Source organism: Bos mutus, chromosome 4, assembly GCF_027580195.1.
Source record: "Bos mutus isolate GX-2022 chromosome 4, NWIPB_WYAK_1.1, whole genome shotgun sequence".
In the NCBI taxonomy this organism is placed as follows: domain Eukaryota; kingdom Metazoa; phylum Chordata; class Mammalia; order Artiodactyla; family Bovidae; genus Bos; species Bos mutus.
Genome location: NC_091620.1, coordinates 47,130,900 through 47,155,903, shown reverse-complemented (window position 1 = coordinate 47,155,903; position 25,004 = coordinate 47,130,900). Strand labels below are relative to the sequence as shown.

The 25,004-nt window shown below is 38.3% G+C and overlaps 1 protein-coding gene across 1 annotated transcript in view; it reads right to left on the bottom strand.

Annotated features, from left to right (window-relative positions):
* Window positions 1–4,477: 4,477 nt before the first annotated feature.
* Window positions 4,478–25,004, bottom strand: part of STK31 (serine/threonine kinase 31) — an 83,272-nt gene continuing 62,745 nt past the window's right edge. The window contains exons 23-24 of the mRNA XM_070369437.1: window positions 9,034–9,102; window positions 4,478–4,830 (exon numbers count right to left, since the gene is read on the bottom strand). Of these exons, the coding sequence (XP_070225538.1) occupies window positions 4,603–4,830; window positions 9,034–9,102 (297 nt within the window). The 3' untranslated portion in view covers window positions 4,478–4,602. The remainder of the gene's footprint in view (window positions 4,831–9,033; window positions 9,103–25,004) is intronic.

Here is a 25,004-nt window from a genome sequence, read left to right as displayed (position 1 = left end):
GCAATTGTGTGGTAGTTTGAGCATTCTTTGGCATTGCCTTTCTTTGGGATTGGAATGAAAACTGACCTTTTCCAGTCCTGTGGCCACTGCTGAGTTTTCCAAATTTGCTGGCATATTGAGTGCAGCACTTTCACATCATCATCTTTCAGGATTTGGAATAGCTCAACTGGAATTCTATCACCTCCACTAGCTTTGTTCGCAGTGATGCTTTCTAAGGCCCACTTGACTTCACATTCCAGGATATCTGGCTCTAGGTCAGTGATCACACCATCGTGATTATCTGGGTCGTGAAGATCTTTTTTGTAGTTCTTCTGTGTATTCTTGCCATCTCTTCTTAGTATCTTCTGCTTCTGTTAGGTCCATACCATTTCTGTCCTTTATCAAGCCCATCTTTGCATGAAATGTAAATATGCTATACTCCAGGCAAATTCTTACCCTTTCCCAAATCTATCCTTTGAGCGTTCTTAAGTTGCTTTATCCAGTTCCAAATAAGCAGAATCCTACTGTACTTCTAAAATGAGCCAGAAGTCTGTCCCATAACCTCATTATTCCTCTCTTCCTCTTCTTTGTGAGAAACATGTTTTGCTCCTGTAGCTTATTATACACTGCATCTCTCTCGGACTGCCCACAGGGCAGTGAGCACATTTGTTTGCCTCTGCATTGCCCTTACACATATAGACACGTATCTCAAGGAACATCTTGGCACTGAAGTAACACATGAAATTTGTCTCTGAGTAGAGTACTAATATTTGTCACTTTTAAACAAGTAAAAATAATTACTATCTAACTTGGCATGCCACAAAATCTGAAACTATAGTTTCAGAAGTTACTAGGTATACAAAAAAATTGTTGCGCCAATTCCAACATACGTTGGTTAAATAAAACTAAACAAATTTCTTTACTGGAAAACTTTTTAGAAACTTTACCCTCTAATGTGCATGATCAAGTCTTCAATTTAGCATTACTCTCCAAACAGCTAGTCACACTTTTTTTGTGCTGAACATCCCAAGGGCCTAGTGTTCAGGAGAACACATCTGGAAAATGCTTATCTAATTCTTTATTTAAAATAGTAAGTAAAGTGCTCTATTCTTTGTCCTTTTATTCAGGTTTAAAACCTAACTACTATCTTTTTATTACTTAATCAGCTAGAATTAAGTTCTACTGTAAAACAAGAAACCCCAAAAGGAACAAAAGCTTGAATGTGTGGCAATGGTTCTCTTCAGTATATATTACAAAAACTTATTTAGAAGAAAATGACTTATAATAGAACAAAGTTAGTGGAGGCAATGGAATTCCAGTTGAGCTGTTTCAAATCCTAAAAGATGATGCTGGTAAGGTGCTACACTCAATATGCCAGCAAATTTGGAAAACTCAGTAGTGGTCACAGGACTGGAAAAGGTCAGTTTTTATTTCAATCCCAAAGAATGGCAATGCCAAAGACTGTTCTAACTACTGCACAATTGCACTCATCTCACAGCTATCAAAGTAATGCTGAAAATCCTCCAAGCCAGGCTTCAACAGTATGTGAACCATGAACTTCCAGATGTTCAAGTTGGATTTAGAAAAGGCAGAGGAACCAGAGACCAAATTGCTGACATCTGCTGTCATCAAAAAAGCAAGAGAGTTCCAGAAAAACATCTACTTCTGCTTTAATGACTATGCCAAAGCCTTTGACTGTATGGATTACAACAGCTGTGGAAAATTCTTTAGATGGCAGTATCAGACACCTTACCTGCCTCCTGCAAAACCTGTATGCAGGTCAAGAAGCAACAGTTAGAAGCAGATATGGAACAACAGACTTGTTCCAAATTGGGAAAGGAGTATGCCAAGGCTGCATACTGTCACCTTGCTTATTTAACCTTTATGCAGAGTACATCATGCAGAATGCCCGGCTGGATGACTGGAATAAAGGTTGCTGGGAGAAATATCAATAACCTCAGATATGCAGATGACACCACCCTTATGGCAGAAAGTGAAGAACTACAGAGCCTCTTGATGAAGGTAAAAGAGGAGAGGGAAAAGTTTGGCTTAAAAATTAACATTCAAACAACTAAGATCATGGTACCCAGTCCCATCACTTCATGGCAAATAGATGAGGAAACAATGCAAACAGTGACAGACTTTATTTTCTTGGGCTCCAAAATCACTACAGATGATGACTGCAGCCATGAAATTAAAACACCTGCTCCTTGGAAGAAAAGCTATGACCAACCAACCTAGACAGCATATTAAAAAGCAGAGACATTACTTTGCCAACAAAGGTCCATCTAGTCAAAGCTATGGTTTTTGCAGTAGTCATGTATGGATGTGAGGGTTGGACTATAAAGCAAGCTGAGCGTTGAAGAATTGATAACTTTTGAACTGTGGTGTTGGAGAAGCCTCTTGAGAGTCCCTTGGACTGCAATGAGATCCAACCAGTCCATCCGAAAAGAAATCAGCCCTGAATATTCATTGAAAGGACTGATGCTGAAGCTCAAATGCCAATACTTTGGCCACCATATGCGAAGAACTAACTCCTTAGAAAAGACCATGATGCTGGGAAAGGCTGAAGGCAGGAGAAGGGAACTACAGAGGATGAGATGGTTAGATGGCATCACTGACACAGTGGACATGAGTTTGAGCAAGCTCCAGGAGTTGGTGATGGACAGGGAAGCCTGGTGTGGGCAGTCCATGGAGTGGCAAAGAGTCAGACATGACTGTGTGATTGAACAATGACTTACAGTGCTTGCTAAGAAACAGACTTCACTCTGTATAATAGGCTCCAGTTTCATCCACCTCATTAGAACTGATTCAAATGTATTCTTTTTAATGGCTGCATAATACTCCATTGTGTATATGTACCACAGCTTTCTTATCCATTCATCTGCTGATGGACATCTAGGTTGCTTCCATGTCCTGGTGCACTGAGATGATCCAGAGGGATGGTACGGGGAGGGGGGAGGGAGGAGGGTTCAGGATGGGGAACATGTGTATACCTGTGGCAGATTCATGTTGATGTATGGCAAAACCAATACAATATTGTAAAGTAAAAAAATAAAAATAAAAAAATGCAAAAAAAAAAAGAGACAGCTAGGCTCCACCCCCAGATTCTTTATAAAATCTAGAGTGGAGCCGAGAATTTGCATTTCAAATAAGCCTCCAGGTGATGCTGAGTCTGTTGATAGAGGGACCACACTCTGACATAAGGATTTCCTCTCTCAAGTAACATGAAATCTTGAGAGTAGTTCAAACACTCCAGAATTACCAGAAACATCAGTTCTTCTAACTTGCTGCTCCATCCTCCTAGTTCATGAGCTTCATCCTCAAAGTTACTTCATGATCCAAGGAGACTGCTCAGATTCTAACCACCAGGTTAGCTTCTAGGCAACAGGAAAAGGACAGGATAAAAGGATACATCTCCAGTCTAAGTCAGCTCCTTTAAAGGAGCCTTACTTTGCAAAATCTAGTCAAAAAGCTTAAACTAAAAAGCAAAATGATAAATTTATCTTTTAGCCAAGAACACTGCCATCCTAAACAAAACTGTTACATATTACTAAGGAAGAAAGGAAGATTAGATTTTTGAATAGGCATTTAGAGACTCTAACATACTACTTTAGTCTACATATCACCAAGCTCCAATCACCAAGTCAAACAAAACTTGGCCTATTTCATAAATCTGACCCATATGTTTCATCACTTTTTCTCTTTCTGTAGATCTTACTTTCATCACAGCTCACCTACTTTACCATAATATTCTTTTGATCACTCTCCCTACCTCTTATCCTGGTAGTAGGTAAAAGATGGATTTTGAGGGAGCCAAAGTGGTCTAAAATTCTTCAATAGCTCCACATTTCCTACAAAATTATAAGGTATGAGGTATTTTAGTATTTCATGTTATATCCCCCATATGACTATTCTCTATTAAACACAAGAAACTGCTTCTCCCCTCAGTGCTCTCATCATGCTTTCTCTGCTAAGAAGGTACTCTTGATCCTCCTTCACCTTTACTACTCATCCTTTATGATTTAACTATGGTAGTACCTCCTCCAGAAAGGTTTCCATGACACCCCTCTTCCACAGGATGAATATCCCTTCTGTGTAATCACATAAAATCTGTCCAGAGCTATCATTAGATATTCTACATTGTATTATGAAGATCTGTTTAGATCTCCAACTTTCTCAACATATGTATGTGCTTTTAAGTGTAAGGACCACATTAAATTTATCTTTATATTCCCAGAACTGGGAATAAAGCAGATGCCAACTACCATCTGTTAAACAAAAGTTAGCACCCTTCATCGTGAGCTGGCCTACATACTGTAATTCTGTATAGAACCTGTCCAACAATCTAATAATCTTTTCTATTACAAGTAATATAGGCTGATTATGCAATTTCAAAAAGTAACTACAGACATAAAATCCTTTCTTAACAACTCCAGTTAAATGAAATTTCAAAGTATACATTTTTTTTTTGCATAGCCAAACATCTTTTATTTTTCACAACTAGAATACCAAAGATACAACCCAACTAGCTCCAGAACACTTTCAGATTTTTTTTTATTTAACCAAACTAAACAAAGGTTTTAAAAGGAACATCTGCAATAACAAAAGAATACTAATCTATCAATCAAAGCTGGCTTCACCATTTCTTGTCTTTTCCTTATCTTTATCCAAGTTCTTCACCTTTAATTCTTCTTCCTCTTTTTTGGGGATGTATTCAGTATCTTTCTCTGAGTTTGGCATTGATTTTCCCTTTGGTAGCAAGAAACAGTCAGCATTCAAAACCTGCTCGGCAGTCATTGAACTTCTACAACAGATCAAGCTACAGAGGAGGGATTTGACATTATCATCCTGCAAGAAAAAAGAGATGTTACAAAGCAAAAATAAAATCAAAATGAATAAAAGGACAAACTTGTAAAAGGGAGTACCTAATTCAAAAATGATTTCAATTAATGATACAGAGCTAAAATCAATTTTTCCCATTTTTTTAAAAGCTTTTTACCAAAATCAACTAGTTTTTATTGGAAAGGGATTAATCTAGTATTAAAACAATGGAATCAAATGACAGGGGGGTAATGCAGAAGGGAAAAGAAAAGAATCACAACTGAAATATTTATCAAAAACAAGTGAAATTCCCAAAAAAACACCTATGATTTTTTTACTTTCCATTTTCCCTTTTTTTAGGGGACTAGTCAGAATTTGACACTGAAAATTTTACATTGAAGTGCCTCTGTCTGAAATAGTAGCCTCCTTTACTTGGTCAACTGCTTTTGGTTTCACTTATGAAATGATCTCTTGAAACACATGCACCACCACTAACATTATAATGATCATTATGGAGGTCAGAATTTATTATGTATCAGGATTTCAAAGAATGTTATTTTGTGTTATCACATGTTAATAACACTATAATGTTGTTCTTCCATTAATTCCACCACCCAAAGTATGCTTTTTGTTTTTTGTTCCCTATGGATGACTCTAATGAGAGCACATTTCATATGGAATAAAAATTACCTATTTACTCCTAGTGTCCTCTAAGGAGTATAAGACCAGAAATTCTACTTTCTCATTTCATCCCCAACAATGAGCACAGTGATAGAGCAGGTATTCAGTTTCCATCTGGTAACTGAATGAATGTCAATGCCCATACTGCATTCTACAGAGTATGTTTTTAAACATATTTAAAATGTTTAAGATACTGAGAGAGTCAATTCATTTGGCAGGTTGATAAGAAGTCCAGGGGTCCCCAAGGAGAGAAGGGTCTGGGATTCTTGAGGAGATAGGGGTCTGGAATTCTCAAGGAGAAGGAAAGAACAAACCCTTTTCCCTCTACATTCCTTAGTCTTAGTCACATAAAACGTTTTTAATCTTTAAGCCTGATGTATCTATAACTGATGATCACACAACAAACAACTCAGTTTAAACTCTGTACTAAGGATTATATAACAACAATGTATCCTGCTTGAGGACAGTTTCTCCTTCCTGAAAACCTTCTGGCTAATCCTATTACCTTAGAATGTAAATTATGGGAGTGGGTCTAGTAAGATCTTTACAACCTCCAGATATTCTTTTGATTTACTGTAATAACTAATTAAAAAGCATGTAAAGTGAAGTCGCTCAGTCGTGTCCGACTCTTTGCGACCCCATGGACTGCAGCCCACCAGGCTCCTCTGTCCACAGGATTCTCCAAGCAAGAATACTGGAGTGGGTTGCCATTTCCTTCTCCAGGGGATCTTCCCAACCCAGGAATTGAACCCAGGTTTCCTGCATTGCAGGCAGCGTCTGCCTGTGTTTGTTACATAAAAAGTATGTAACTCCCTTGCTAACACAAGCAAGGGGGTACTCTTTCTGCCCCCTTCTGATGTCTATGTCAGAAGCTTTCTCTATCTTTTATACTTCAGTAAAACTTTATTACATAAAAGCTCTGAGCAATCAAGACTCGTCTCTGGTCCCAGATTGAATTATTCTCCTCTGGAGGCGAAGAATCCCAGCGTCTTTCCTGGTTCAGCAACAACCTTTCAATAGTTATCTTTAGTATGTATTGTTTTTATTGTTTAGTCACTGTGTGTGTCTGATTCATTTGTGACCTCATGGACTGTGGCCTGCTAGACTCCTCTGTCATGGGATTTTCCAGGTAAGGAGACTGGAGTGGGTTGTCATTTCCTTGGGATCTTCCTAAGCCAGGGACAGAACCTGTGTCTCCTGCATTGGGAGACAAATCCTTTACCACTAAGTCACCCGGAAAGCCCAATGAGATACTAGTATACATCTGTAAGAATGGCCACAACCCAAAATACTGACTGAATAGCAGTCAGGCTGTGGAGCAACTCTCATTTATTGCTGATGGCAACCAAAACTCAAAAATGGTACTTAGAAGACAGTTCTATATTATTTAAAACTACTATTAAAAACTATACTATTTAAAAATACTATTACCATATAATCCAACAATTGCACTCCAAGGAAATAAAAACTTATGTCCACACAAAAACCTGCACATGGATGTTTACTGCAGTTTCATTCATAATTTGTCAAAACCTGGAAACAACCAAGTTGTCCTTCGGTAGGTGAATGTATAAATAGACTGTGGTACATACAGATAATGGATAAAGGCTAAGAATAAATGAACTATCAAACCATGAAAAGATGTGAAGGAATCTTACGTGCATACGATTATGTGGAAAAAAGCCAATTTTAAGAGGCTACATACTGTATGATTCCAACTACATGACATTCTGGAAAAGTCAAAACTATGGAGACAAGAAAAATATCAGGCTTCAGGGGTTTGGAGAAAGTAGAGATGAACAGGTAGACTATAGAGGATTTTTAGGGCAGTGAAAATACTCTGTATATTAATGGTAGATACATGGCATTATACATGTGTTCAAACTTTAAGAATGTACCACACTAAGAGTAAGCCCTAATATAAATGATGGACTTAAGGCAACAACGATGTGTCAATGGAGGTATCAACTGCAACAAATAACTCTGGGAGGGAATGTTGATAATGGATAAACTGTGTGTAAGAGAGAAGGAGATACATGGGAAATCTCTACCTTCTATTCACTTTTTCTATAAATCTTAAAATTGCTCTTAAAGCCATAAAAGCAGTTGTAAAACATAAAATAAATAATTTCTTTAAAAAAAAACTGGCAAGAGAACTTTTACAGCCTGATCATTATACTTTAAAAAAAAATTATTATTATTTTTTGGCTGCACTGGATCTTCATTGCTGCGTGAGACCTTTCTCTATTTGTGCTAAGAGGGGCTGTTTTCTAGTTGTGATGTGTGGGCTTCTCACTGTGCTGGCTTCTTGTTGCAGAACAAGGGCTCTAGGGCATGCGGGCTTCAGCAGTTGCAACCCACAGCCTTAGCTGCCCTGCAATATGTGAAATCTTCCCAGACCAGGGAGCAAACCCATGTCCCCTGCAATGGTAGGAGGATTTGTAACCACTGAACCACCAGGGAAGGTCATTATACTTTATAGACTTGTTTACTGCCATATTTAACCCCTTAACATCTAGTCACACTGGGGATGATTCCATTACAAAAGACTTTAATATTTTCGTGTCTTAGTTCAGATACTGTCTTTACCTGAAATGTCTAGTACCTCATTCTAACTTTCATAAAATCCTAATTCAACCTTGAAGATTCACTTCAAATAACTATGTGGTGGCATTCATGAATAGCTTCTTCCCTCCATCTTTTCCTGACAAATTAAATATTAGCTTCCACCAAACTATTTTCTTAATACTCTATATATACAGATATTGGTTGTTTACTTGTTCATATTTCTAAATGATTAATTTCTTCAATGTTTCAATCCTAAAAAGCAGACCCTAGTTCAATTCCTGATATAGAACAGATACTCAAAATATGTTGGTTGTATACATATGTATATCTCAAAGCAATATGAATAACGTAGACGTATGACAAAGAAAAGATACAGCTGCTGCTGCTGCTGCTGCTAAGTCGCTTCAGTCATGTCTGACTCTGTGCGACCCCACAGACGGCAGCCCACCAGGCTCCTCAGGCCCTGGGATTCTCCAGTCAAGAACAATGGAGTGGGTTGCCATTTCCCTCTCCAATGCATGAAAATGAAAAGTGAAAGTGAAGTCGCTCAGTCGTGTCCGACTCTTAGCGACCCCATGGACTGCAGCCTACTAGGTGCGTCCGTCCATGAGATTTTCCAGGCAAGAGTACTGGAGTGGGGTGCCACTGCCTTCTCTGAAAGATACAGCTAGGTACTTATAAAAAGTAGTAGAACACTAATTTTAATAAAATATTATCTTTGAAGATACAGAAACTACTGCTTTTCCTTAATTATTACACAGACTATATAATTTATTTGAAAAATTCCAGTAGTAATCTCTAGCAATAAGTTTCTGGCAATGGTGTAAGTAGGGCACTTGAATTTTTTCAGTACTTCTTTACTGGGAATGTTATTTGTATTCTTACAAAAATTAGAGGACTTCTTCAGTTAAGTAAGTTGATACTACTGCTCACACCTATATCACAGGTTTCCAACAAGTAAATGACAAAAAGGTCACATACCAAATGAAACTGATCCATCTTTGGGATTCCATCCTCATTAGTTTCAAATTCCTGATTCTGAACTGAAAGCTGTTAAAGAAATGAGAATGAATAAATTCCATACATACTAAAATACCGATCCTACAGCAAAGGCAACTCTGAAACTGTTCAGGTTCTAGAGAGAAGAGAAGAACTCAAAGAAAGCATATTAGTCCTTGCAAAACAAAAAAAACTTTCATAATAATAACTACAAAACAGTCCCTGGGGTCCCTAACATACCAATGCACACACTCTAAGCACATTTAATACTTCATTTTACAAGCAAATATATTAAAATGTAGTGGCTTATAAGGTGTTGGTTTCACCAATACTCGTACGTTAAACACAATTTATCATGCAAGTTTCCTTCTTCCCTAATACCTGTGTTCAAGAAATTCTTGTTAAAATTTTATGAATTATTAAATATGAAGAATTTCTTACATGTACAAAGATAACTCTAAATCCCATGTATCCATCACCCAGCCCTGACAACCATCAACCAATGACCACTTTTGCCCTATGTACAAATCCACGCATATTATTTTTGAGGCAAATTCTACACATCTCATAATTTTATCTCTAAATATTTTAGTAGATACTTCTAAAAGATCAAGTCTTATTTTGACATAATCACAAAATCACACTTGTTGTTCTGTCACTAAGTTGTGTCTGACTCTTTGCGAACCCAGGACCTGTAGCACACCAGGTTTTCCTGTCCTCCACTATCTCCCAGAGTTTGTTCAAACTCCTGTGCGTTGAGTCAGTGATGCTATTCAATCATCTCATCCTCTGCTGCCTGCTTCTCCTCCTGTCCTCAGTCTTTTGCAGCACCAAGGTCATTTCCAATGAACCAGCACTTTGCATCAGGTGGCCAAAGTATTGGCGCTTTAGCATCAATTCTTCCAATTATATTAAGGATTGATTTCCTTTAGGATTGACTGGTTTGATTTCCTTTCAGTCCAAGGGATTCTCTAGAGTCTTCTCCAGCACCACAATTGGAAAGCATCAATTCTGTGGTGCTCAGCCTTCTTTATGGTCAAACTCTCACATCCATACATGACTACTGGAAAAACCATAGCTTTGATTATACAGTCCTTTATTGGCAAAGTGATGTCTCTGCTTTTTTACTTGCTGTCTATATTTTTCATCGTTTTTTCTTCCAAGGAACAAGCATCTTTTAATTTCATGGCTGCAGTCACCATCCACAGTGATTTTGGCACCCAAGAAAATAAAATCTGTCACTGTTTCCACTCTTCCCTACCTATCTGCCATGAAGAGATATTTCTAAAAGATAAAGTCTTATTTTGACAGAATCACAATACATTAAAAATTAATATAAAATATCAAGTTTTCAAATTTTTAATCATCTCATACTTGTACTTTTATATCATTTAAATTCAGATCCAAATAAATTCCATATATAATAATTAAAAAATGAGCAAAGCCACTTCTAATCTCTTCCTGTTCCTCATCACTAAGTACAACTATAAAGGTTGGAGATAACATAACATATAATCAAAGGAGAGCTCCACAGGTCAAAAGAGGAAGGCAAACTGATGAAAAGTCCCAGAACTGGACTACAACATAATGACAAGGCATCTTCTGACTTTCTTTCACTAAAAAGAGATATATTCTCATTTTGACATAATCACAGTATCACAATAAAAATTAGGAATTCTCTTTAATACACAGTTTTTTAAAAAAGATGACTCAAATAGGGTAAACTCAAAGAAAACTACATTTCTAAAAACAAAGTAAATTAATGAAATTAATGAAGACTAATGAAATTAACAAAAATTAATAGCATTTATGAAAACTGAAAGCAAAGAAAAATTTTAAGTGAAAATAAGCGTAAGAAACATTACCTACACGGTAATAGAAATTTGAATAAAAGAAAATTTCTCATGCAAAACCATGGAAACAATAAGTGGCACATTCTCAACTGATAAAAAGAAAGAACTTTCAACCACAAATTCTGTATTCAGTGAAACTCTCAGGAAAGAAGGTGAAATCAAGCAGTTTTCAGATGATGGAAAACTAAAGGAATTTGTCACTATTAAAGAATGGCTAAAGGAAATACTTCAAACAGAAAGGAAATAATTTTTCTAAAAAAGGAGTATTGGAGCATTAGAAAAGAGGAAATGACAATGTAAAGAACAGACACATGAATAAATACCAAAGACTTTCCTTCCTATCATGAGTTTCCTAAATCATATATGATGACTGAAACAGAAGTTATAACACTATTTTGATGTTCAACAGAATGATATTTAAAAGTGGGGTGGGTAAAGCAACTTAAATAGAAGGCTTCAGCACTTTGGTCAAACTGTTAAAACACTCATACCAGTAGAATAGGGGTAGACACACAACTGTGAAAAAAGCTATTATCAAAAAGACAAGAAAGAACAAGTGTTGCAGAGGATGTGGGAAAAAAGGAACCTTGGAACCTTTGTAGACTATTGATGAGACCGTAAATTAGTGCAGCTGCTGTGTAAAACAGTAGAGAGAATCCTCAATTAGGAACAGAACTTTTATATGACTCAGCTATTTTACTTCTGAATATTTATCCAAATAACACAAAACCACTTATTACCAGCCATGGGGATTTGGGACAAATCATCTCATTTCTCTTTACCTCAGGTTCCTCACTTATAAGGATAATGTAAGAATTAAAGTGGTTAAATACTTAAAAATAACTGATGCATGGCACACACTCCATGAGTGTTATCTACTTTTTTTAAATTTCAGGTAACTTAGAACATATTAGTAAAGTAAGGCTCAAAATTCTCCAAGCCAGGCTTCAGCAATATGTGAACCGTGAACTTCCAGATGTTCAAGCTGGTTTTAGAAAATGGAGAGGAACCAGAGATCAAATTGTCAACATCCACTGGATCATTGAAAAAGCAAGAGTTTGAAGAGGAACTAAAAAGCCTCTTGATGAAACTTAAAGAGGAGAGTGAAAAAGTTGGCTTAAAGCTCAACATTCAGAAAACGAAGATCATGGCATCTGGTCCCATCACGTCATGGGAAATAGATGGGGAAACAGTGGAAACAGCGTCAGACTATTTTTGGGGGCTCCCAAATCATTGCAGATAATGACTGCAGTCAGGAAATTAAAAGACGGTTACTCCTTGGAAGGAAAGTTATGACCAACCTAGATAGCATATTAAAAAGAAGAGATATTACTTTGCCAACAAAGGTCCGTCTAGTCAAGGCTATGGTTTTTCCAGTGGTCATGTATGGATGTGAGAGTTGGACGGTGAAGAAAGCTGAGCGCTGAAGAACTAATGCTTCTGAACTGTGGTGCTAGAGAAGACTCTTTTGAGTCTCTTGGACTGCAAGGAGATCCAACCAGTCCATCCTAAAGGAGACCAGTCCTGGATGTTCATTGGAAGGACTGATGCTGAAGCTGAAACTCCAATACTTTGGCCACCTCATGCGAAGAGTTGACTCATTGGAAAAGACCTTGATGATGGGAGGGATTGGGGGCAGGAGGAGAAGGGGACGACAGAGAATGAGATGGCTGGATGGCATCACTGACTCGATGCACATTGAGTTTGGGTGAACTCTGGGAGTTGGTGATGGACAGGGAGGCCTGGCATGCTGCGATTCATGGGGTAGCAAGGAGTCAGACACAACTGAGCAACTGGATTGAACTGAACTGAACATATAGTCAGCAACGTATATACTATCTCTATGAGGATCCCTGGTCTTATTACCAAGAACAACTATAATTAAATATTGACAATAGTTGAATCTGGCTGAAGATAAGGGGTTTCCTTATTTCTTCCTTTGCTTTAAATATGTACAACTTTCCACAATAGTTAAGACAATAACTGTGCTTGTCCTACTGCCTGACTTGCTTTTACCTGAGGGATGATTATTTGTACAACAAATTAGGTTTCTCATAATGGTTGGAAGAAAGATAAGAGCTATCCTAGTGACTCATTCATCAGGGATGGGAAATGGGCTTGTTTATAAATACCAACTCTGTTCAGTCAGTGCTACTTCTTAATGGGTGCTGTTTGAGGTCATCTAAGAGCTCAGTGAACATGATTATTATGTTGCAGGGTCTACTATGAGCACAGAAGAAAGGAATGGCAACATACACATTGTATATTATCAGCTTTAAATAGGTTTTTGTGGTGTGCATTTTGAAGCACTCCCATTCATGGCTCCACTTTATATCCACATCCTTTTTTTCTTTCTTCTCATCTTCAATATATAATGTCCTGTTCTGTTTTCAATACCCCCATGAACTGCCTTATAGCCTTTCTGGAACAAGACAAGGTATTTTGTAAATGAAGGTAAAGTTAGCCAGAAGGAAGCTCTGGCAAAAGGACTAGATTACTTTTTTAAAAATTAATTGATGTATTTTTAATTGGAGGAACACTGTTTTACAATTCTGTGTCGGTTTCTGTTGTGCAACAATGCAAATCATTCAAGATTTACTCTTAAATGTGAGAATCACAACAAACAGGTGACACAAGAAGTTATGAAAATAAAAGACACCAGCCAAGGGAGGTCTGTAAGTGAAAACTTCAGCAGGTTGTGAGCTAAGTCCTTAGAAATGCTAATGTTTAATAGATAGGCAGTACTAAAGAGGATTAAAAGAAATGCCCAAATATAAGGCAAAAAAAAGAATTTAGTAGGTGGTGTATCATAGAAAATAATTACTGTAGATATTTTTGCAGCTAGATCAGACTTACCCATAATTTTAGGCTGAAGGAAAGGTGAAAAGTAAGAAAAATAGACTAAAGATACAGTGAAGGTCGAGGGCACATCCGGAAGGCTTGCAATGGAGGAGGAGCACTTTTATTCTCTGAGACAGGAGTAGAAGACAGAAAACTGGGTAAAGACACAACCAGTTTGTAAACAGAAGCACTGAAATTCGATGGAAAGCACATTACCATGATCTCAGTTTCTGTTTTTCTTTTTTTAAGGCCAAGGTCTACTTAAATGAATGGGGATGAAATTTAGGCAGGGGCCTGAGGATAGCAGTTAAAGGTTTAAGTAATCATTGAAGGAAATATGAGAATGAACGGGCTGTGGGCAGGTTAAACGACTAAAAAAAAGCTCTGAGACCTAACAGAACTGAGACTGATGGGATGTCAACATTCTTCAAAAACATTCACTTCCCATGGAATTCAAGGGCTCCCATTTCACACTAGTATCCACTTTTAAATCCGAATAAAAACAATCAACAAACCTAAGATGACCCAGAAAGGTGGAAATGAGAAGGTAAAATGGAAAGAAGAAGGTGAAGTGACAAGGAACCTTGGGACTTAAGAAATGATACAATGGTGAAATCCGAGGGTTTTATTTTTGACTCTGCTATATCTCACACTGGATGCTAGAGAAGTCTGCAACCCAGAAATGGCAAGAGCCACAGAACAAAAAAGTCCCAAGAAAAGCCTACTACATCTAGTCAAAGGACTGGGAATAGGGTCTTGTAGAACAGAAAATGTTTTTGGTTCAGTTCAGTAGCTCAGTCATGTCTGACTCTTTGCGACCCCATGAACCCCAGCATGTCGGGCCTCCCTGTCCATCATCAACTCCCAGAGTTTACCCAAACTCATGTCCATTGAGTCGGTGATGCCATCCAGCCATCTCATCCTCTGTCATCCCCTTCTCCTCCTGCCCTCAATCTTTCCCGCATCAGGGTCTTTTCAAATGACTCAGCTCTTCACATCAGGTGGCCAAAGTATTGGAGTTTCAGTTTCAACATCAGTCCTTCCAATGAACACTCAGGACTGATCTCCTTTAGGATGGACTGGTTGAATCTCCTTGCAGTCCAAGGGACTCTCAAGAGTCTTCTCCAACACCACAGTTCAAAAGCATCAATTCCTCGGTGCTCAGCTTTCTTTACAGTCCAACTCTCACATCCATGCATGACTACTGGAAAAACCACAGCCTTGACTAGACGGATCTTTGTTGACAAAGTAATGTCTCTGCTTTTTAATATGCTGTCTAGGTTGGTCATAACTTTCCTTCCAAGGAGGAAGCTTTTAATTTTGTCTTTTAATTTCATGGCTGCAATCACCATCTGCAGTGATTTCGGAGCCCCCCAAAATAAAGTAAGCCACTGTTTCTCCATCTATTTACCACGAAGTGACGGAACCAGCAAATTTGGAAAACTCAGCAGTGGCCACAGGACTGGAAAAGGTCAGTTTTCATTCCAATCCCAAAGAAAGGCAATGCCAAAGAATGCTCAAACTACTGCACAATTGCACTCATCTCACACGCTAGTAAAGTAATGCTCAAAATTCTCCAAGCCAGGTTTCAGCAATATCTGAACCGTGAACTTCCTGATGTTCAAGCTGGTTTTAGAAAAGGCAGAGGAACCAGAGATCAAATGCCAACATCCGCTGGATCATCAAAAAAGCAATAGAGTTCCAGAAAAACATCTATTTCTGCTTCATTGACTATGCCAAAGCCTTTGACTGTGTGGATCACAATAAACTGTGGGAAATTCTGAAAGAGATGGGAATACCAGACCACCTGATCTGCCTCTTGAGAAATTTGTATGCAGGTCAGGAAGCAGCAGTTAGAACTGGACATCGAACAACAGACTGGTTCCAAATAGGAAAAGGAGTACATCAAGGCTGTAATACTGTCACCCTGCTTATTTAACTTCTCTGCAGAGTACATCATGAGAAACGCCGGGCTGGAAGAAGCACAAGCTGGAATCAAGATTGCCAGGAGAAATATCAATAACCTCAGATATGCAGATGACACCACCCTTACGGCAGAAAGTGAAGAGGAACTCAAAAGCCTCTTGATGAAAGTGAAAGTGGAGAGTGAAAAAGTTGGCTTAAAGCTCAACATTCAGAAAACGAAGATCATGGCATCTGGTCCCATTACTTCATGGGAAATAGATGGGGAAAACAGTGGAAACAGTGTCAGACTTTATGTTTTTGGGCTCCAAAATCACTGCAGATGGTGACTGCAGCCATGAAATTAAAAGATGCTTACTCCTTGGAAGGAAAGTTATGACCAGCCTAGATAGCATGTTCAAAAGCAGAGACATTACTTTGCCAACAAAGGTCCATCTAGTCAAGCCTATGGTTTTTCCTGTGGTCATGTATGGATGCGAGAGTTGGACTGTGAAGAAGGCTGAGCACCGAAGAATTGATGCTTTTGAGCTGTGGTGTTGGAGAAGACTCTTGAGAGTCCCTTGGACTGCAAGGAGATCCAACCAGTCCATTCTGAGGAGATCAGCTCTGGGATTTCTTTGGAAGGAATGATGCTAAAGCTGAACCTCCAGTACTTTGGCCACCTCATGCGAAGAGTTGACTCATTGGAAAAGACCCTGATGCTGGGAGGGATTGGGGGCAGGAGGAGAAGGGGACGACAGAGGATGAGATGGCTGGATGGCATCACTGACTAGATGGACGGAGTTGGTGATGGACAGGGAGGCCTGAGGTGTTGCGATTCATGGGGTCGAAAAGAGTCGGACAGGACTGAGCAACTGAACTGAACTGAACTGATGGGACCAGATGCCATGATCTTAGTTTTCTGAATGATGAGCTTTAAGCCAACCTTTTCACTCTTCTCTTTCACTTTCATCAAGAGGCTATTTAGTTCTTCTTCGCTTTCTGCCCTAAGGGTGGTGTCCTCTGCATATCTGAGGTTATTGATATTTCTCCCAGCAATCTTGATTCCAGCTTGTGCTTCTTCCAGCCCAGCGTTTCTCATGATGTACTCTGCATATAAGTTAAATAAGCAGGGTGACGATCTACAGCCTTGACGTATTTCTTTTCCTATTTGGAACCAGTCTGTTGTTCCATGTCCAGTTCTAACTGTTGCTTCCTGACCTGCATAGTTTCTTAAGAAGCACATCAGGTGGTCTGGTATTCCCATCTCTGTCAGAATTTTCCAGTTTATTGTGATCCACACAGTAAAAGGCTTTGGCATAGTCAATAAAGCAGAAATAGATGTTCCTCTGGAACTCTCTTGCTTTTTCAATGACCCAGCAGACGTTGGCAATTTTATCTCTGGTTCCTCTGCCTTTTCTAAAACCAGCTTGAACATCTGGAAATTCACAGTTCACATATTGCTGAAGCCTGTCTTGGAGAATTTTGAGCATTACTTTACTAGCATGTGAGATGAGTGCAACTGTGTGGTAGTTTGGGCATTCTTTGGAATTGCCTTTCTTTGGGAATGGAATGAAAACTGACCTTTTCCAGTCCTGTGGCCACTGCTGAGTTTTCAAAATTTGCTGGCATATTGAGTGCAGCACTTTCACAGCATCATCTTTCAGGATTTGAAAGAGCTCAACTGGAATTCCATCACCTCTACTGGCTTTGTTCGTAGTGATGCTTCCTAAGGCCCACTGGACTTCACATTCCAGGATGTCTGGCTCTAGGTGAGTGATCACACCATCGTGATTATCTGGGTCATGAAGATCTTTTTTGTATAGTTCTTCTGTGTATTCTTGCCACCTCTTCTTAATTATCTTCTGCTTCTGTTAGGTCCATACCCTTTCTGTCTTTATTAAGCCCATCTTTGCATGAAATGTTCCCTTGGTATCTCTCATTTTCTTGAAGAGATCTCTAGTCTTTCCCATTCTATTTTTTTCCTCTATTTCTTTGCACTGATCGCTGAGGAAGGCTTTCTTATCTCTCCTTGCTCTTCTTTGGAACTCTGCATTCAAATGGGTATATCTTTCCTTTGCTTTTCACTTCTCTTCTTTTCACTGCTATTTGTAAGGCCTCCTCAGACAGCCATTTTGCTTTTTTGCTTTTCTTTTTCTTGGGGATGGTCTTGATCCCTGTCTCCTGTAGAATATCGCAAACCTCCGTCCATAGTTCATCAGTCACTTTGTCTATCAGATCTAGTCCCTTAAATCTATTACTCATTTCCACTGTATAATCATAAGGGATTTGATTTAGGTCATATCTGAATGGTCTAGTGGTTTTCCCCACTTTCTTCAATTTAAGTCTGAATTTGGCAATAAGGAGTTCATGATCTGAGCCACAATCTGCTCCCAGTCTTATTTTAGCTGACTGTATAGAGCTTCTCCATCTTTGGCTGCAAAGAATATAGTCATAGTCTCTATTCCAGCCAAATACCAAGGGAAAAACTGTGTCAGGAAAGCTGAGTGGGGAGTTGGACCTCCACCCTAACCATCAACAAAGAGGCAGAACAAAGTTGTATATGATGGCACTAGCTTCAATCTACCCAAACTGGTACTGCCAATGGGACCCAGCAGAGAGGTATCTTCTACTCTGCCCTCAGCAGCAACAAAGCAGAAAAAGTAGTGTAGGCACTCTTAGCCAGCACTCTATTTTCCCTCTCTATTCCCCAAGGGTCAGCAGGACCACGCCAGTGGAAATGAAACTTATACCCTCACAAGGCAGCAACAAGGCAGTAATAGTTTAACACTTTGCTCCCCCTCTCCCCAGTATCAACAGGAGTCAATAGAGAGATGATTTCCTCTCCTACCCACCAGGGAAAAGAAGAGGTAAAGCAGAGTGCAAATCAGCATTTCACTTTTGCTGAGGTGGTGTCAGCTGAGCTCAGAGGTGAGCTGCAGATCTAATTTCATCTGAAACTGTACACTACACCTATACAAGGTAACTGTCTGCAAAGAAAAAAAAAAGACTAAATAGGATGCACAGTCTCAGAACATAATACCAGAAATGTTCAGGCTACAGTTAAAAATCACGTCAAACTAAAAACCAACAAGATCTTAAATGAGAAAAAGATAATCAATAGACATCAAGATGACACAGATATAGGGATTATCTGACAAAGATTTTAAAATAACCATCATAACAATGCTCAGAGACCAATTAGAAACCTGCATGAAAGAAAAAAAAAGAAAGCCTCAGCAAAGAAGACAGAAGCAATAGAGAAAATCAAATAGAAATTTTAGAACTGAAAAACAAGAGAACAACAGAAAGAAAAAACTCACTGGACTGGCTCAATATAGAATAAATATGAAAATGGAAAGCACCAATGAGATTGAAGACAGAAATACCACGAAATACCCAATTTGAACAAGAGAAAGAAAATGAACAGAGACTCAGGACCTGTGGGACAATAACAAAAGATTCAAAATGTGTATCATCAATCTCAGAAAAAAAGGAGAGTGTAAGACTAACAAACTACAGGAGTAATACCTGAACCAAATTTTACATATTTGCTGAAAAACAAACAAAGTGCACCTGAACAAACCCCAAACAAAGTTAAACCCAAAGAAATCCATGCTAAGACACATCATAATCAAACTTCAGAAAAATACTGACAGAAAAAAGTCTTAAAACCAGATGGAGAGAAAAATTACCTACAGAGGAATAATGATTCAAATAACAATGGATTTTTCACGAGACCAAGAAGGTCCAAAAAAAGCTGAATAGCATTTTTTAAGCAATGAAAAAAAAGAACTATAAACTCGGAATTCTGTACCAGCAAAAAATATTCTTCAGAAATGAAGGTACAGTTAAGATGCTCTCGGATGAAGGAAAACTAAAGACTTTTTGATCAGGGGACTTACCTTAAAAGAATGGCAAAAACAAGTTCTTAAAACAGAAAGGAAATGATAAAAGAAGAAACACTGTAACATCAGGAACAAGAAAGAACAAAGAAAAGAGTAAAAACATGGGTAGACATTATAAATGATCCCTCAATTCACACTTTGAGAAGTGAATTCCACGTTGTCTGCATTTAGATCCAATAAGAAATCAATGATAAGTCTGAGATTCTTGGCTGGATCTCAGAGCAAGTTCAGAAACATGAAATTCCTGCACAGAGGGCATTAAGAGATGTCAGTAGTTCCATCCAGCTAGGAACCCTTAATCCTCCTACACCCAACTCCATAATAATGAGATCTATTCCACGCAGTCTACTTAATTATGATGTTAGAATCACTTTCAGATTTTAAGGGGCTGCCATCCATTTTCCTTCTCTGAGATTTTCTCTTAATTGGAGTATTTTTTGAGAGGCACTCATCATTGATCACATTACCTGAGTCTAAAAGGAAAAACAAGACATGGAATATTACTTTTCCCTTGTCTCTCATTTTGGGATTAAATATCAAAATGAAGCATAATGTGCCAAAGGTATACCTGAACTCTAAATGTAAGTGTTACATCCATTCAAGACTTTCTAGAAGGAGGACATCTCATCAAAGAACTCAAGGTTGGAGATGTCTTAATAGGGCACTGTAAAATGTAAGGGTCTTCACAGTAGTCACTGCAATGGCACTTAGCAGCTTATCTCTGAAGCCTGAGCCCCTTTTGCAACTGTTCATCAATTGGCTTCAGTGAAGGCTGTACCTCCAAGGCTGAATATGTGATGTGAATGCAGCAGGTGGTCCTGCATGGAGCCTCAAGACACAGAAATTCTGCAACAAGGCATCACTTAAGAAGTGGTATCCTTCTCTGACTCTCACATGCCTAATGTCTACACTTTGGATAATGATGTGCTCCCTTCACACAATTGTTTAGGAGAACGCAATGAGATAAAGTTCAAAAAGTACTTAATAAGTACTTTAGTTACTTATTATGTGCTCCCAACAAAGGAGGATGTTATCACCATGTTATAAATAGACATAATAACGTCCTTAAAGTCGCTCAGTCGTGTCCGACTCTTTGCCACCCCGTGGACTATCCAGGCCAGAATACTGGAGTGGGTAGCCTTTCCCTTCTCCAGGGGATCTTCCCAACTCAGGGATAGAACCCAGGTCTCCCGCATTGCAGGTGGATTCTTGGATTTGCATACCAGTTGAGCCACAAGGGAAGCCCAGTAATGTCCTTAAATGAATAAATATAATGTTTAGTCATACTTTGAAGAAAAATCAAATACATGTATCTTTTATAAAGTTATTCTCAAGAAATAAAACCTTAAAGGGAAAAGATTTTTCTAAAAGCATATAAAGCAGATTACAAAACATCTAAAAGTGAAGATTGTGTAACGAGGCTAAGCAGAAGAATAGGAGTCAAAGGGACTACAGGGTGGTCTAGATGTTCTATGATGAAGCCCAAAGCTGAAGAAGAAAGAGAAGCTAGGAGTTTGCTGATTTATTTGGCAGAAAGGGAAGATAGCTAACACACACACAGTAGATGTAAGAGTAGTTATAGTAAAATGAGAAGATAGAAAGTCTTGTCCAGATAAAAACGTACTGGATTGGATTCTACTACTTTTGTAAAAGAAAAATTATAGGAAATCACAAAATCCTGGTTTTGTAAAGTAACTGAAATTTCATGAAGACATGGGTCTCAAATTGTTAAGAACGTCCAAAAAATGATAGGGAAGCCTAGCGTGCTGCAGTCATGGGGTCACAAAGAATCAGACATGACTGAGAGCCTGAACAACAACAAAGTTGTTCCATGGGTGATCAATATGGCCACTAACATCACCTAGGAATATCTTTGGAGTTGGAATAAAAAAGAAAATCTTCAAATAAGGTTGCAAAGAAAGGTGTAAGTGACCATGGTGGAGAGTTCATCTACTGATCTTGTTTCACTCAGGAAACAAGAAACATTTTATTTAAAAGAAAAAGAAAAGAAAAACCTAATACTTCAGCACATCAGTTCAGTTCAGTCGCTCAGTCGTGTCCAACTCTTTGTGCTAAAATTTAAATGTCCAATTTGCTACCCACAAAGGAATGCTTTTGTTCAGTTACTATTGCAGTGACAGCACTACAACCAGGAACACTTCCAGGCACAGGATACAGTAGCAAACAAGACAGACAAGCTGCCTAAAAGGAGATTACATTCTATGGATAGAGGCAGACGATAAAAAAGACAAAAGACATCAATAGTATGTTAAGAGAAGACTAAAGCTGGGGAAAAAGAGTTGCATTTTAAAGAAGGCCAAATTGAAAAAGTGATACTTGAATAAAAGAAAAAAACATTCACTCTTCATTTTAAAATTATTCTGCTTCCTCACAGTAGCACCTACAAAAATTTTTTTTTCAGTATAACATCAGAACTGCTCTAATTTTTAAAACTGCCTTCTAGAAATGCCTTTAAGAATTTCATTATAAACTGGAAATATACAAAAGAACCCTTAATACAAGCAATTTTAAGAATGTACCAGTTAAAAGAAGACTTACTGCTAGAGGTGGGAGGGTTGCCAACACTCAAATACTAAAATTTTCTGTAGTTAAAGGCAGTTTTCAGAATGTCTCTGTCATTTAATATGGGTCTCACAACAAAAACGATCCTAAAGCAAAATATCTTTTAAGATACATCCCAAAATATTTAGTCAGTATTCCAGTGTTTTAATACTAAATAAGCTGTTAACTTTTACTTTTGCTAATTCCAAAACTTTTAAAAGTCATAATGTAACAGTAATCTATTCATTATTCTGGAAATGAGATCCTTTGCTAATGATTCCAGTTTAACTTTGAAACACAGCCCTTGGGTCCTGACTTTTTTGCCCTTTTATATATTTTACACTGTGGTTTCTATAACTTACCTAGTTCTTTGAGGAAGAAGATCAAAGTATCTGTAAACTTTGGCAGTAACTAACTTTCCTATCAATAAAATAGCTGTTTTTAAAAAGAACTTGAACAATTAGAAAACAGTTTTTTAGTTTTTTTATGGTATCACAATACCTCCAAAAAATTAAATACTGAAGTATAGAATCTAACAACACATATATAGGATCTCTAAGTTCAAAAATAACAAAATACTGATAGAATAAATTTAAAAAGGCCTAAATAAATGAATTTGTGAATTAAAGGACTTAATAAAGATGTCTATTATTCAAAATGCTAATTCTCCCTAAATTGATCTACAGATTTAATGCAGTTCCAAGCAAAGTCACAGAGGTTTTCTGCATGTATAGATCAGATCAGATCAGATCAGATCAGTCGCTCAGTCATGTCCGACTCTTTGCAACCCCACGAATCCCAGCACGCCAGGCCTCCCTGTCCATCACCAACTCCCAGAGTTCACCCAGACTCACATCCATCAAGTCAGTGATGCCATCCAGCCATCTCATCCTCTGTCATCCCCTTCTCCTCCTGCCCCCAATCCCTCCCAGCATCAGAGTCTTTTCCAATGAGTCAACTCTTCGATGAGGTGGCCAAAGTACTGGAGTTTCAGCTTGAGCATCATTCCTTCCAAAGAAATCCCAGGGCTGATCTCCTTCAGAATGGACTGGTTGAATCTCCTTGCAGTCCAAGGGACTCTCAAGAGTCTTCTCCAACACCACAGTTCAAAAGCACCAATTCTTCGGCGCTCAGCCTTCTGCACAGTCCAACTCTCACATCCATACATGACCACAGGAAAAACCATAGCCTTGACTACACGGACCTTGGTTGGCAAAGTAATGTCTCTGCTTTTGAACATGCTATCTAGGTTGGTCATAACTTTCCTTCCAAGGAATAAGCGTCTTTTAATTTCATGGCTGCAGTCACCATCTGCAGTGATTTTGGAGCCCAGAAAAATAAAGTCTGACACTTTTTCCACTGTTTCCCCATGTATTCCCCATGAAGTGGTGGGACCGGATGCCATGATCTTCGTTTTCTGAATGCTGAGCTTTAAGCCAACTTTTTCACTCTCCACTTTCACTTTCATCAAGAGGCTTTTGAGTTCCTCTTCACTTTGTGCCATAAGGGTGGTGTCATCTGCATATCTGAGGTTATTGGTATTTCTCCAGGCAATCTTGATTCCAGTTTGTGTTTCTTCCAGCCCAGAGTTTCTCATGATGTACTCTTTCAGCGTTTCTCATGATGCATGTATAGATAAGCTGTTACTAAGATGCGTATAGAAAGGCAAAGATACCTGAATTGCTAAAACATTAAAACTTTAACAATGATGCAGAGCATCTGAAACTCTCATACAGTGTTGGTTCTGATAACACAAAATGGTATATCCATTCTGAAAAAGTCTGGCAGCACCTTATAAAGTTATACATACAGTTACAATCTACCCAACAGTCTCCTCTTGAGAGTTTATTCTAGAGAAGTAAAAACAGGATTACACAAAAACCTATACATAAATGTTCATCGAAGTTTTATTTGGAATAGCCCAAAACTGGAAACAATCCAAATGTCCTGCAAAAGGTGAACAGATCAACAAAGCTGGTACAGTCACATAACAGAGTAGTACTCAGCCACAAACATGGAATCAATTCTCAATACACTACAAGGCTTGAATGAATCTCAAAGTCATTATGCTGAGTGAAGAAGTTAGTCTCAAAAGGTTACATGCTGTAAGGTAACATTTATATGACGTTTTTAACAAGACAAAACTGCAGTGATAGAGAAAAGATCAGCAGCTGCCAAGGGTTAAGGGTTAGGGAGAGAGACTAGGGGCAGCATGTAGGATTTCTTTTTTTTTTTTTTCTCCCTATGAGTTATGGAACTGTTGTGTATCCTAATTGTAGTGATGAGTATACTAATCTACAGTATGTTAAAATTCACAGGACTGAACACCAAAATCCAATCAACTGTACTACATGATAGTTTAAAAATAAAATTTTTAAAAGACCTCAGTCAACATTACAGAAGAGCAGGAATTCAGCACAATAGTGTCATAGTCATAAACCGTTTTTAGTTCAGTTCAGTTAATTGCTCAGTTGTGTCCGACTCTTTGCAACCCCATGAACTGCAGCATGCCAGGTCTCCCTGTCCATCACCAACTCCAGGAGTTCATTCAAACTCATGTCCATCGAGTCGGTGATCCCATCCAGCCATCCCAACCTCTGTCATCCCCTTCTCCTTCTGCCCCCAGTCCCTCCCAGCATCAGAATCTTTTCCAATGAGTCAACTCTTCACATGAGGTGGCCAAAGTGCTTTACTACCAGCTAATGAAGAAAGGAAATTGATGGAATAAAGAGTGCTATTACCATACTTAAGTGATATTTTATGATAACTCTCAGGAACGTAAGAACATTTGAGACATTTACTTTTATCCTTATGATGTAAAGAATAAAGAGATTACTGAACCAATGACAAAAATCATGCCAGTACAATAATCATTTCTATAGCTATC